The following is a 14,065-nucleotide window of genomic DNA, read 5'->3' as shown; positions in this document are numbered from 1 at the left end:
TAGTACCTTAACCAGACGTATCCATTAGATATGGATATAAACATATCCATTAGTAACTTAACCAGATGTATCCATTAGATATGGATATAGGTAAACATATCCATTAGTAACTTAACCAGACATATCCATTAGATATGGATATAGATAAACATATCCATTAGTAACACAACCCACTATTCAACAGAATTGTCACCGAGAATCTTAATCACTTTCTCTGGTGCTCAAATAAAAGCTTGACCACAAGGAAATTCATTTTAGTGACATTTTTGTGCTTTGACTACTATCTCAAAGTGAGGGAAGAATCTCAAACACAGGGTTGCTTTTTCAAATGTGGATGTTATGGCCCCAAATGGAAATACAATACAATGGCCTGCTCAGAACCACATCCCACGCCTGCTGGGTCCAGGCAGCCGGGGTTATTTCAATGTTTATCCAGATCTCCCTCATAGAGTAAAGAGTCAGGGATGAGACCAAACTCAGACTATCTCTGCAGGTCCTTTCACTGGTTAGGCATGAGACCTCAGGATGGGACCTCTAGGATATGGATTAAACATAAGACATGAAAAATATCTGCGGGGAAAAAACGGTTTTTAGTTTGGTCCCTATTCACTGGAGAAAATGAGTTTGGGAAGGAGAGTGAGTCTGACCACAGGGGATTAACTACAGAACCAACTGTGCCCAGGGCAAGTCCTCATTTAGACACTAAGGCTTGGAGTGGAGGGTCCCCAGCTCCCCATGACCCCAGGGGGGATTCTTCTATAGGGGCTCCAACTGATGCCATTAGCCTAACTTAGAATGTTTAGAACCTTCCCAGAAAGCACCAGCCCAAAGACCAGAGATTCTTACTTCCCTTGACCTTACTTACATACGCATGAAACAAAAACGTAAAGCTGGCTTCTTAGCTGGGATGTTTGAGGAAATACTCTGTCCAGGGTATGAGAATTCCAAAGTCACCAGTGTCACACTAGTGGATCTAACAGAGACCATGGAAAATGCCAGAGAGATGATGACTTCCACTAAAATCCCAGCTGGAACACTGCAGAGCGTGATGACTCTGGCTGTGTTCCAAACTGGGGGAGCCTTCACAGTTCTGAGGAAGTGGCAACACCAGATAGCCAGCTAGATGAGCCTCAGCTCAGGAATGAGAGGCTCTGTGGCTTAGAGTGTGGGCTTTGGAGTCCTGAGGCCTCTATTTGAATGTGGATTCTACCATTCCATCCTTATTTGTGCCTCAGTTTTCCCCATCTGTAAAATGGGAGGGAGGGGAATAAAAATACTTCAAAGCATGGTTGTGTTGTGAGGGCAAAGCAAGGTAAAGCATGAAAGGTGTTCAGAAGAATGCATAGCACGGGTTAGCAGCTCAGTCATGCTAGCTGTTGTTACTATCATGGGGTCTGCTTTGCCACCAGTTAGCTGCAAGACCTCTGGCAAATCACACTTACCCCTTTCTGAGCTTTTCTGTTACCATGTCAGCAGAAAAGGAGTTGGAATGCAAGATGTCCTTTCTGGGACTAAAGATCATTTGCCCCTGTTCTTCAGAATGGAAGCACAGGGAGTGAAGACGCCTAATGACATCTTTTCCTCTTCTGCTTTGCCTCTCTGTGCAGGCAGCAAAGAGGATCTGTAGCAGGAAGGGTTCCCATCCCAGCACCCACAGCCGAGGGAGGCTGGGAGCAGTTGGCCTCAGATGTCAGGGCTTTTGAAGCACAGATGGTACTTCCCAAAGAAAACTGCCATGCCTGGCCTTCCACATCAAGGGGAGAGAGCACTGAGAAAGCTAGGGAGAATCGCCTCACCCGGGACACCTCCCTGTCTGGGAAATGTCAGGGACAGGAGTCTGAGCTCTTGCATTTCCATCTGTTCAGGCCGAGGGATCAGGTGGCCATCCCTCTTTTTGATCTGTTAAAATACTGCTTAGATGAATGTGTTGGAGAGGAGGAAGGAAAGATAGCACTTCCAAGGGCTTATAATGGCAATGGAAGCTCTGATATGGGGTTTTTTTCAACGTTATTCTCTGACTTCTGTGTTGAAATTAATTCTGTTCTAAGCCAGACCCAGGTTGCAGCCCCAAGTGCCCCCTGAGAGCTGGCTAGGTCTCTTACAGGGTGGCTCGGATTCTGTTGGCAGCATGTGCTACATTTCAAGGGATGCTGCCAAGGCAAAAAAAAGGGTTTGGAAAAGATCCCTTAACCAGGTCATTAACAGCACCTTTAATTACGCAGAGAGAAACAATGGTAATGATAGCCTCTGGTGGCACCCTGGGTGGCTGCTCCCCAGTCAGGCATTCACCATCTGAGGACCTTATCTTCCTTTTTGCACAAAACCTTCAGGTTTAAAATGGGATTGAAAGGTGGGTTCACCTTCCCCGGAAACTTTCTCCCCTGATCAATGTCACGGGACCAAGCCCATTTCCCTGCAGGCTTCTGAGAGCTATGTGGCAGAAGCCATTCCCCTTTGCTCTGTCTCTGGACACAGAGACTGGAATGTAAATTCCATAATGGCTGTGACTTTTTCTGTCTTCATCACTGTGGTACTCTCAATGCCTAAAACAGGGCTCAACACAAAACACGGAGCCATCAGTCTACCTGGGATGAATGAGAGGGCGAACGCATGAAGGAAAGTGTGATGGAGACTGTGGAGGTGAGTGTTTTTTCTGGAAGTGCCCCACAGGGAGGGCTCCTGACTTCTGAGTGTCTTGGACACAGAGAGGGAGGATAGCAATAAGATGGGGACATGGGACTCTCCTGCCTGGTCCTTCTTTCTACTGCTGCATTCCATGCCAGCAAAAGCCCCAATTGCCTGGGCGCGTGGAAGACCATGTCACCCGTGCAGGTCAGCAGATCTGCCAGCAGGTCTCTCCCTCCCAGCCTTTCCTGTCCATATGGTTGATGGAGGCAGAGGAAGTGAATTCCCAAGGAGGACAAAGTAAGGAAATACACACGTATTTACCCAGCAATTTACGTGACTATAAGCTGGGAGGCAGAGAGGAATGAGACCGGAGATCGTATGCTGGGCTAGAAGGAATCGCTATATCTCTGATGGAGAGGGGATCTCTACATATGCACCTGCCCTCAGGCACATAAAATACATTCTCTCAGGGGGAGGGGTGTCTCGCCAATGCACACTGTACTTGAGTGAGCCTGTCTACTGGCAAGGAAAGTAGCCTTAAATCAGAGCACAGTGGTGAAGCAGACTGGAGAGCCCTGTAACATGCTTTCCAAGATGTTCTACTATCAACTTAGGAGTGCCTGGGCATTTGTTCTTCATTTCTTTGTTTTAAAATAAGTGCCCAAGCTCTCTGCTCATGGAACTCTTTCAGTGATAGTAAAATGCTGTTCCACTGAGAGGGAAGGTTGTTCCCCTCCAGAAGAGGGAGATGGGGATGTGGCCTAAGTATGGTGTCTCCCCTCTGGGAACCATCTTGATCACCAGTCCAGCTCTGGAATCTCAGTCTGAAGCCAGAGCTACTTTTGTGGCAAACGAGGCAGAAACTAGAATGCTTGGGCTTCCAATGCGTCCTTAGACCCCCAGGATCACGGCCTGATGACGTGAAGGAGAACTGAGCAGAGCTTGGGGGGGATAGAGCCCGTTCCCCCTTCTTCATTGTTCATAGGTAGTGCTGTTCCTAAGCCTAGGGGACACGTGGTACGTTAGGGGGCAGGGAAGGTCCCCAGCCCCTTCCCTCACAGGTAAAGTCCCCACAGTTGCTATACCAAGAATGGGTGCTGTACCAAGAATCTCATCTCTGCTGACTGTGTAACTCCCCCTCAAGTTCTCAGCAGGAAGATGGAGTGATGTCCAGGGACCTGGCTCCTGACTAATGGCCATCTCACTTCTGTTCTTTTCCTAATTGGCAAAATGGGGATGGCCACCATGCTCAAAGCAAAAGGTCCTAATTTGTCTGCCCACAAAGATCACCAAAGATCATCAGATCAAGACAGACTGATGGAGACAGAAGGAAATAGAAGCCCTGAGGGAGGAGAATATTTGGCCAAGGGCACAGTGGCCCAACTGAGAATAACCATCATTTCCATAATGGCAACCAACCAGCACATACTAGTTGACTATGTTTACCATCTGCCAAATACCACATCAAGTGCTTGGTGTCCATTATCTCACTCGGCCCTCCTAAAACCTGTGATTTATGTTCTATTATTCTTATTCCCATTAGCATAAGATGAGGAAACTAAAGAATAGGGAGGTTAAGCAAACTGCCTAAGATCACAGAACTAGTGAACAGCCACGTTCTAACATTTGGTCCAGTCCTCTTCTTTCTGCCTCCCCTGCTGAAAAGGTAACTCAAATGTCTCTCTTCATTCCCATGAAATCAAAAACTGCCAGAGCCTTGGAACCTCAGGAGGTAGGAAGAATGGGTTCAGTGGCCAAAATACAGACAGCATAAGCTATCCTAGAGGTGACGGAAAACTCTTGTGTTTGAGCCACGTTTCCGTCTTAAAAAAAAAATCTCAAGTACAATGAGCGATTGCTTCACCCTTTTGGCAGTAGAATGGCTACCAGCAAAAGGACAAAAGATAAGGAATGCCAGTATGGATGTGGAGAAAAGAGAGCTGTATCCAGTGGGAATGTAAACTAGTACAGACGTTACGGAACACTATGAGGACGTTCCTCATGAAACTAGAAATAGAGCCACTAGAGGATCCAATAATTCCACAGTGGGAAGCTATCTAAAGGAAAGGAAATCCATATGTTGAAGAGGTGTCTACACTCTACTGCGGCACTGTTCCTCATAGCTAAGACACAGAATCAACCTCCGTGTCTATACGCCAATGAATGCATAAAGACAGGGTGGTACGTATACACAATGGAATATTGTTCAGCCGTAAAAGGAAATCCTGTCACTTGTGGCACCATGGATGAACCTGGAATACATTATGTTAAATAAAATAAGCCACACACACAGAAAGACAAATGCCACATGATGTTACTCATATTGAAATCTTAAAAAATCGACCCTTATAACAGAAAAAAAAAGAGCAAACAATCCCATCTATCGCTGGGCCAGAGACATGAACAGAACCTTCTCTGAGGAAGACAGACGAACGGCTAACAAACATATGATAAAATGCTCATTGTCCCGAATCATCAGAGAAATGCAAATCAGAACCACCTGAGATATCACCTGACCCCAGTAAGATCAGCCCACATCACACATCCCCAGAGTTACAGATGCTGGTGCAGATGCGGACGGAAGGGAACACTTCTACACTGCTGCTGGGATTGCAAACTAAATCAGCCTCTTTGGAAAGAAATACGGAGAATCCTCAAAGACCTCAAATAAGACTTCCCATTTGATCTCGCAATCCCACTACGAGGCATCTCCCTAGGAGAAAAAATATTATTTTAGCATAAAGACATTTGCATAGAATGTCTACTGCAGCCCACTTTACAATCGCCAGGATTTGGAAACAAGCTAAATGCCCCTCAATGCAGAAATGGATCAACAAGCTGTGGGGTATGTATGCCACGGAGTACTATTCAGCCGTAAGGAAAGATGATGACTTTATGTCTTCTCTATTAACCTGGATGGAGATGAAACACATTCTCTTTAGTAAAGTATCACAGGAGTGGAAAAGCAAGTATCCAATGTTCTCAATTTCATGATGAAGCCAGTAGACGAGCTAACACATGCCCACACAGGAGAAAAATTTAATTCTATCCAAGTCGGGGGGGAGGGGGAACAAGGAAGGAGAAAGAGGAGATGGGGGGATCTGTGGGTTCCCACTTAAAGAGCACAAGGTAGGAGGGGTGCATGGGGACACAAACCCAAGAGGGACTGAACCTAACAATTTAAAAATGGTGAGTGACCTGGTTGTCTGTACCCTCACAATAACCTGAAAAATAATTGGCCTCGAAGATCTAGAGTGTAGAGTGGTGATTCCCAGGGGCAGAATTGGGTAGCAGGGAGAGGGAAATAGAGGTTGGCCCACAGGTATAAAGTTACAGTTAGGTAGGAGGAATAAACTCTGGGAGGAGGAATAATAATAATGTATTGTTAACACAGCTAGAAGATGCCATACCCAACGTTCTCACCACAAAGAAACGGTAAATGCATGATAATGGATGTGCTAAATACCCTGATTTGATTTTTACACAACGTATACATGTATCAAATCATCGCACCATATCCCATAAATATGTTAAATTATTGTGTGTCAATTAAAAATAACACAAAATATTTTACAGAATTTTTGAAAGTTTAAATAACAGAAAACCTTACCTAACAGAGTGCAAGTGTACAGAATCAAAAACTCCAACGGCCTTGTGAGTATGTAGAAATAAATTAATTCCAGTATTCAAATTAAGCATCCCTCCTGGCCTCTGGCCTTTCAAAAGCCAACAACAGACTGCAATGACAATGGGACTCCAGCAATTATGATGAGAATATAAATGAACGTGATTTAAATACCAGAGGCATGATAATTTTGGGAATGGCTAAATAAACCTAATAATCTCATTCCTGCAATGTCCAATTATGGTATTTTAATTAAAACCTCCTAAGGAGATGGGTGGCTAGTCATGGCTTAACTTAATTATCTTTATACTTAGTAACTAGTCCCAAATTAAAAAAAAAAAAAGAAAAGTTTCTCATTTCCAGAAAGACAAGCATATTTCATTTTTAAGTGTTTATGAGAGCCTGTTAGGATCAAGTATTATTCTAGGCAATGGAGTACTTGAAAAATATAAGACACGGCCCCTTAGTTCCAAAAGATAAGATTAACATCGTTATGAAAAGATATCTCACATTCAAGGCCAAGGGCAGATAAGAATGAAATGGATGGTCAAACCAAGGAGTTCAAAGATATTCAAAGGAAAGAGAATTGATTTGGGAGGTAAAATATTTAACTATTACCCTTCACGTTTACATGGATGGAGCTGGAAAAGATTCTTCGTAGCAAAGTATCTCAAGAATGGAAGGAAAAATATCCAGTGTATTCAGCCCTAATATGAAACTAATTTATAGCTTTCATAGGAAAACTATACTCTTCAATTACAAATTGTGACTGGTAGAAACTCTCAGATTAAGGTACCAGGAAATTAACACATAGAAGGTAAATCAGAGAATTTAAACCCCTCAAATGACCCTTTAGAAGAGGATGGAGAAAATAATCCCCCAACAATTTCCAAGTCATATAACATGAACTTTTTCTTGGCTCTATTATCCCTGAACTGTGATAATAAAGTTCTGGCCTGGTCCAGGCAACAAACAGCACAGACCACAGACTCTTCCAGCCCCAGGGCCCAGCCTTCCCCTTGAAACAAGGAAAATTCACAGAAATCCTTTCAGCTGTAGCTGACAGAAACCAAGAAGTCAACTCATATAACAGAAAAAGATGTTAATAAAAATATAAAATAATGACATATTTCCTAACCCTTGTGAAAAACTCCCAATTGTCTACCCAAAGGAAGAAAATAAATGTCTTCAAGTGGAAGGGTACAGTTGATAGAGGAGATGAATTTTGCCAAAATGCCTGGCATTAGCAGCATGATAAGGGGCCCACGTCCAGGGCTCCTGGGGAGGAGAGACTGGGCTCCGACAGTTGCATTTATTTCAAAGGGAGATATCAGAGACTTGGGCAGCAGGGCCCTCACAGGCCGAGCAAGATAAAGCTCTCTACTGTCTCTGCAGTCATGTGTTTGGGGAATTTTCCGATACCATTTAAGGGCTCAGAGAGCCTTCCTTATGCTGCCTTGACAGGGACTGCTGGTAATGAAGCTACACTCAGGAATGGCTTAATTGGTGCCCAATGCCTCTCCTCTCCTGAGCGGGTGACCTCTATTTTTTAAGAGAAGTTCTTGCCTTCTGTTTTTTACGAAATTCCTCCTCCTGTACGTTATCAGGGCAAGAGCTTGAATGAGGAACATTTGTGGTTGTGCAGCTTAAAACAGCCACAATCAGGTCCACTCAAAACAGCCTCTTCAGATGTCCTGCTGGGCTCTGGCATCAGGGCAGACCTATGCCATCAGGGGCAGCATGTGGGGGGTGGCCAGTCTAAGGAAAAAGGCTCCCCTCTTTAACCTCCTTCTACAGGGCTCTGGGACTGACCATGGATGTTCTGGCTGCACGCTCACACCATGAGCCTTCCTCCACCAAAGGGTGTTCTGACACTTTTTTTGGACTCAACAGTGCCTTTAACAATTGTTTAAGAGACAGTAGCAGTTTTTGGAGAGTGTGCTCTTCCTGTACCCCACTAGCAAATGGGTGGGGGTTCATTCGTCACAGACATTCAATGCACTTGGGCCCCCAGAGCACTGCATGTAACTTTGGCCTTTTCAGAACGTTTTTTACCCCTGAGAGAGGGAGCCTGGGAAAGCACTTAAATAATCCCTTATGCGTCAGGGTCCCAATATGTCACTGCCCTAAATTCATGCCATGGGTGAGAGGATGGATGTCTGGAGTCTTTGGACTAAATCTTCAAATAGATACCTGGCTTTATATTCAGAAGCTGCAAGATCCATCAGAAGCAACGGGCTTAACTCCTATAAATAGGAGGTGATAAGCAAAGTCCTGTGTACGTATTAACCTATCTGCTAGAGGTAGACTTCAAAGAAAGGAGGTGTGAGGCATTACTTTTCTAGGACTTAAGGGGGTCAGCCTCTCTCCCATGGGTTTGGAACCTGAGTGTCTTTGGATAAGCAAAGTCTTGTTGCTCTGTTGACTGAAAAGTGCTCCCCCGAAGATGTGGCGTTCACGGTTGTGCACTGTGTTAAACTCGGCACCCACCTATAATGGTGTGTTTTAACATTCTCTCTAATTAGTTTTTCTCCCTAGCTCTTGGCTGACTCCTGCACTCTGTAATTATTTCGTTCACTGGCACTTATGCCGATATTGTACCCTTTACCTAATAATTATTGTAATTATAGTAACTACATTTGAATTTGGTATCTGCATGATAAACAGTTTTATTATATAGGTTTGATGGGAAGTGATTTCTAAGTGGGTGTCTCTGGGAAGTTATTCAGGTACTGTGTGAAACACGTTAAAATATTTTCTGATAATAACGTGATGAGCAGTATCATGATAGGAGGAAGCAGAGAAGAAGCTGAATTCAGGAAACATTCCTGTGAATTGCACACATCATCTAAGAGCAGAAAAGGGCCCGTCTGCACTCTTGGCCATACTGGGGCCAGACAATAGACGCTGGGCTTCAAAACCCTCAGTGCTGAAGGCCAGCCGCAGTTAAGACCCCCCGGGGGCTAATCTCCCTGCTGTCTTTGTTCTCTCCTGAACACCAACTCCCCAGGCTCAGCTTTTAGAGGCCATTGGGCCCCCAATTCCAAAATTGGATTTTTGGAAATTGAAAATCTGGTGGGTTTCCCACCTCTTTGGGAAGCTCAACTGAATGATTTCTTTCTTTCTTTTTTTTTTTTTAATTTTAGGAAGTCAAGGGATTAGCTCTACTTCTTTGCCACCAGAGAAAGAAAGAGTTGATGGGAATGGAAGACGTCAATGAAAAGTAAAAACAAACAAGCAAACAAAATGTAGGACCAGATGTAAGAGCTTTATCATTTGGGAAGATCTTGAGTCCCTCAGCCACCTCCCATCCCTGGAGATGCAAGCTGCCTTCAGCTATCTGTCTGCGGAGTTCTGTTTTCTGTATTACGCAGACAATCTGCGCTTCTATTACACTTCAATTACCCACAGATCAAACTCTTCATGTTTGCTCAGCACATTCTGCGGACCCACTACACTACAATAATTAAGCTCCACTTATTTAGCTTTTACCAAGTGCTATGATTATGTGAAGTGCTTTCTATGCATTACTTCACTTAATCCTCCCCTCCATCCTTTGAGTTATGTACTATTATTATTTCCATTTTGCGGACGAGTGGAAACTTGCCAATGTCACACACCAGTGAGGGGCAGAGCCTGGATTTCCAGCCCAGCAGGCTGACGCCACAGCTTACATTATCCTGTCTCCCAATTTCTACGAACAATGCATAACAAGATCGTGCTCAGAAAATGCTAACACTCCTCTGTTATGCCTGCTTCTGTACTGCGTGCGGCTTAACAAACATTAGGTTTCTTTGCATCCATAGATTACGGGGCTTAGAAAGGGAATCATGAGTTCCTTTAGCGTTTTTCTTTACCAGATGACAAGAGCTTCTGCCTTTAAATCTCTTGAGGCACACCAGAGTTCTTTAAGTGACCACTGAGTACGGGGGGACAACCTATAGGGTTCCTCCCACACCAAGCTCTGGGTCAGGATGTGGGCTCGAGACCAGGCAGAGGGTGGGGAGAACTCCGAGCACGGCAGGGGGGAGCAGGTGGACACCTCACCTGAGCACACATACTCCTTCTTCTGCACGTCCGCCACGTTGAAGCCCCTCAGGTGCACCGGAGCCATGCAGAGTGTGAACTGGCCAACTGTCCGCCGCTGTCGCAGCCAATCTGAAAGCCAGGCCAGGTGGCAGTCACAGTGCAGGTGGTTGGAGTGGAGGCGCCTGGGAAAGGGGGTCAGAGAAAAAACACAGTCACAGAGTAAAGTGGTGAGGCTGCTGCTGGCCAGCCAGAGTAGACAAAACCTCAGTTGCTCCTTTTTCCAGTGTGACATCCCTCTCCCCCCTGGGAGCTGAGGGAAGCGTTTCCCTCCACCCTGCTGAGAAACGGGGGCCTCATCCCTTCCATAGCCGGGTCACACCCAAAGGATGCTCCCAGGGTTCTAAGCAACTGCCTATTTCTTAATAGAAATTCTGCCCCTTTCTTTCCCACTCAAGCAAACTTCAGTACATAGGAGAGGGAGAGTGTCAGTCAGTACTACAGTGACAATCCTTACTCTACCCAGATTCACCAAGGGGTGCTCATTTGTACACTTTAGTTCTTTAGCTAGCATGAGTTACAGCTGGCTTGAAACTGTTTCTTACTCTCAGTGCCCCATCTGCAGTGCCTGAGATGTGCTGTTGCCTTTACCTCTTGGCTGTTCTTATTTCCTTCCTAAGTATACATTAAAGAACCCACTGCATGGTGGGCCTGAAACCAATACCACTGTGTGCACAAGCTGGGGTGAGCAGGGCACAGACAAAAGGGCGTACCTTCTCTCCATTCTCCTACTTAAATAGGTTGCTATCCAGTCCAGACCTTTGCAATTCTCTCCTTCCCAAGTTCAGTGACATCTGGTGCATTCTGACTGATTCAGGTATCTGAAAAGATTTTTTAACCAGTTCCAGGACTCCCTGGCTTTCCTCTGCTGGCAGCTGTGATTCCAGATCAATTTTTTGCCCTTGAGTCAGAACCCCTGCAGGGGTCTGCGTTCATGTGCCACTTCTGATGGGAATCCCTCGGTTAAATGACTTGAACTTCATTCCACCGCTGGGGAGGCAAACTGAGGCTATCCCGGGGCTTATGAAGGTGTTTACTCAAGGTCTCTCTGTCAGAGATTTCCCATGTCCACATTCCCTACAATCCTAGGTCATTAGAATTAGTAGCAGGTGAATTTCAGTCATACCAGCTTATCATAGACTTGTGTTTCTGATGCAAATTTTAAATGCTTGGTTCTGGACATGCTAATCTGCCAGTAGTATCTTGGGACTTTCACTTTCAAGTACTCTGCGTCAGGCCAGTTAATATTGAGTGCCAGCTCAGAGGAGTGGCCCTGGAGAGAGCTGAAGGGCTCTTGACCACGCTCCACTTAGCATAAGGTGAACATTGCCAAGCGCTGGCCAAATGCAGCTAACCCCTCTGCCTCCCTCCTGCCACTGCGTGGGCACACATCTCTGGGAGGCTGGGGCCGCTGGACATGCTGGCTATTTCAGGGGGCCCCAGATCCCATCCTTAAAAGACAAGCTAAAGGAATCAATATCCTACATAAGACACATTTTGTTTTTCTGCTGAAAAGTTTTTGAAAAGATTTTTGTGATTTTGTTTTAAAATTATTAATCTTGATGTAATTCTCTTTGTGTACATGTATCATACAGTGGGTTGTACACATTTTCATAGGCTCCAGGGCCCAAGATACAGAGAGTGTCATGTGACTCTCCCCTTTGAGTTTCAGAGCTCAGATCTCTGAGCTGAAGAAAACACAGCCTCCTCTTAGCCTGGAAGTTAGAAAAAGTGAGATAGGAAGGCGGGGGAGGAGGAGCCCTAAGCTGGCGGGAAGGACCTCCATCCTAGGAGGGAGAGTAAGATCTGTTTATTCAGCAAGCAAAGCTGCTTTATGCCAGGAACAGAAAGGAGGTGGGCGGCAGTGGGCCTTCAGCTGGTTACTGGTTCCTAACAGCAGGAAGGAAAGGAGGGGATTCCACGGCCAGCTGGCCTCCAGGGTGTTAGTGTTTCCTGGAACCTGGCAATAGAGGGTGTGTCCATGGGAAGTGCATGCAGGGCGTGCTGTGGTGGCCTCCACAGGCTAAGGTGCAGTTCTTTTGTGTGCCATGAGAAGCAGAATTGTTTTTTGAGTTTGCCTTTTGTTTGGAAGGTGTTTGGTCTTGTTGGCAGTGAGGCCTGGAAGTTGGGGCAACAGGGATTTGCTACGAGCTAAGGAGTGTAGGTGCATGAGGCGGGTCATCGATCAGTGCAAACAAATCCCCATGGGTTCCAATCCAGGGTAGGAGATCAATGACGTTTAGGTAAGTCAGATCCTTACCGAGCTGATTAATTTCCAGGATAATAAAAATGTCAGAGGTTTCCCATTTGGAAGATTGTATTAGGTTGGTTCTTTCTTAATACTGGCCGGCTGGCCCCAAGCTACCTCTCTCTTTAACTTTGTTACAGATGACATTTGTCCAACTCATATGAATTTTTCCCCTTTACAAGAGGACCAAGCAAAAGAGGTGACTCAAACCGACTAGGAAGCCATGTGAAGGCTCTTGTCAAAAGCCCAGGGCAGGGTTCAGCTCTAGTTCCTCCCTTGGAATTTTAGATTCTTGCCTTTCACAACATGTCTGGGAGGTGGAATTGAGCAATATCCCAAATACTAATACTGAAGGAGAAATAATCACAATGAGCATGAAATTAAAGCTCGCACAGTGCCAGCAGTAGTTTTAATCCTCTTGAATGAGAAGGAACGTTATTTTAATTACTTTCAATAATTTTGGGGAGGTGCGATGACAGTGACACAAGGGAGGGTGGCCGGCATGGGCTCCCAGGTTTGGTGGAGCTCTTACCTCCCCTCCCTCTCCTTGTACCTGCTCTTGTGCTTTTGCTTAAGCTGAATGGTGTGAACTCAGGCTCTGATAAAACACTGCCTGAGTCTGACCCTGGCTCTGTGCTTTCTGACTTTGGACAGCAATTTAAATCTGGGCCTCAGAGTTCTCATCTCTAAAATGGGGATATGAGTGGCACTTCCTTTGTAGGGTAGTTGTGAGCATTGAAATGATTCACAGGAAGTGCTGAGTGCAAGGGCTATAGCACCTGGCAGCACACTGCAGAAATGTTTGCTATTATTCTGATTTTTACGAGCTATCGGAAACTAGCTCCAGACTTCTTACCAATACGTGGCCCTGCCTGTAGAAGGCTATGGTCTCTTATTTAGATACCAAAGCACTCAAGGTGGCTGGGCAGTTTCTGTATGTTGTTCTCCAATCTTTTGCTGAGGGACACATCATATTCCAAGTGGCCGAAACCACCTTTACAGAACATAAGGTGAATGAATACAAATGTCAATTTTTAAAAGGTGCCTTTTAGCCACAGATGCTAAATTAAATTTCCAGCAAATCCTTTTAGAGAGGGTCAGTGTTCATTTTCTATAAAATGTGGCTTTCTGAATTCAATATAAAAGCTTTCCTTTAGAAATCCCATTTATGACTTCCTTCCTCTCTCCTCTTCCCTCCTTCTCCACCACCACTAGCTGCCCTCCCACCCCCTCACACTTTAATTACAGTGAAGGGGGATTAGTCAGCTCAAGTCTCCAGGGAGTTCTGTACAGAGCCATCTCTGAAATTAAACTAAAGAGAAAATGGCAGCAGGCAGGGAGCAAAGCGAACAGACGAGATTGATTGATTGATCTACACTCATCAGATGGATGTTCAGGATGGCAGAGAAGAATGACAACAGAGACGAGGAGGAAAAAAAGAACTCTCACCCTCTCTTCCCCCTCCCCCAGTGCACCCC

The 14,065-nt window shown here is 45.3% G+C and overlaps 1 protein-coding gene across 2 annotated transcripts in view; it reads right to left on the bottom strand.

Moving 5' to 3' along the window:
- SLIT3 (slit guidance ligand 3) overlaps positions 1–14,065 on the bottom strand; it is a 620,424-nt gene that overhangs the window by 136,233 nt on the left and 470,126 nt on the right. For both annotated transcript variants that reach the window (XM_003781960.2, XM_012807261.2), the window contains exon 8: positions 10,301–10,464. In XM_003781960.2, the coding sequence (XP_003782008.1) occupies positions 10,301–10,464 (164 nt within the window). The remainder of the gene's footprint in view (positions 1–10,300; positions 10,465–14,065) is intronic.

Source organism: Otolemur garnettii, unplaced genomic scaffold, assembly GCF_000181295.1.
Source record: "Otolemur garnettii isolate 467f Iridium unplaced genomic scaffold, OtoGar3 scaffold00003, whole genome shotgun sequence".
In the NCBI taxonomy this organism is placed as follows: domain Eukaryota; kingdom Metazoa; phylum Chordata; class Mammalia; order Primates; family Galagidae; genus Otolemur; species Otolemur garnettii.
This window is presented reverse-complemented; position numbering and strand designations above follow the sequence as displayed.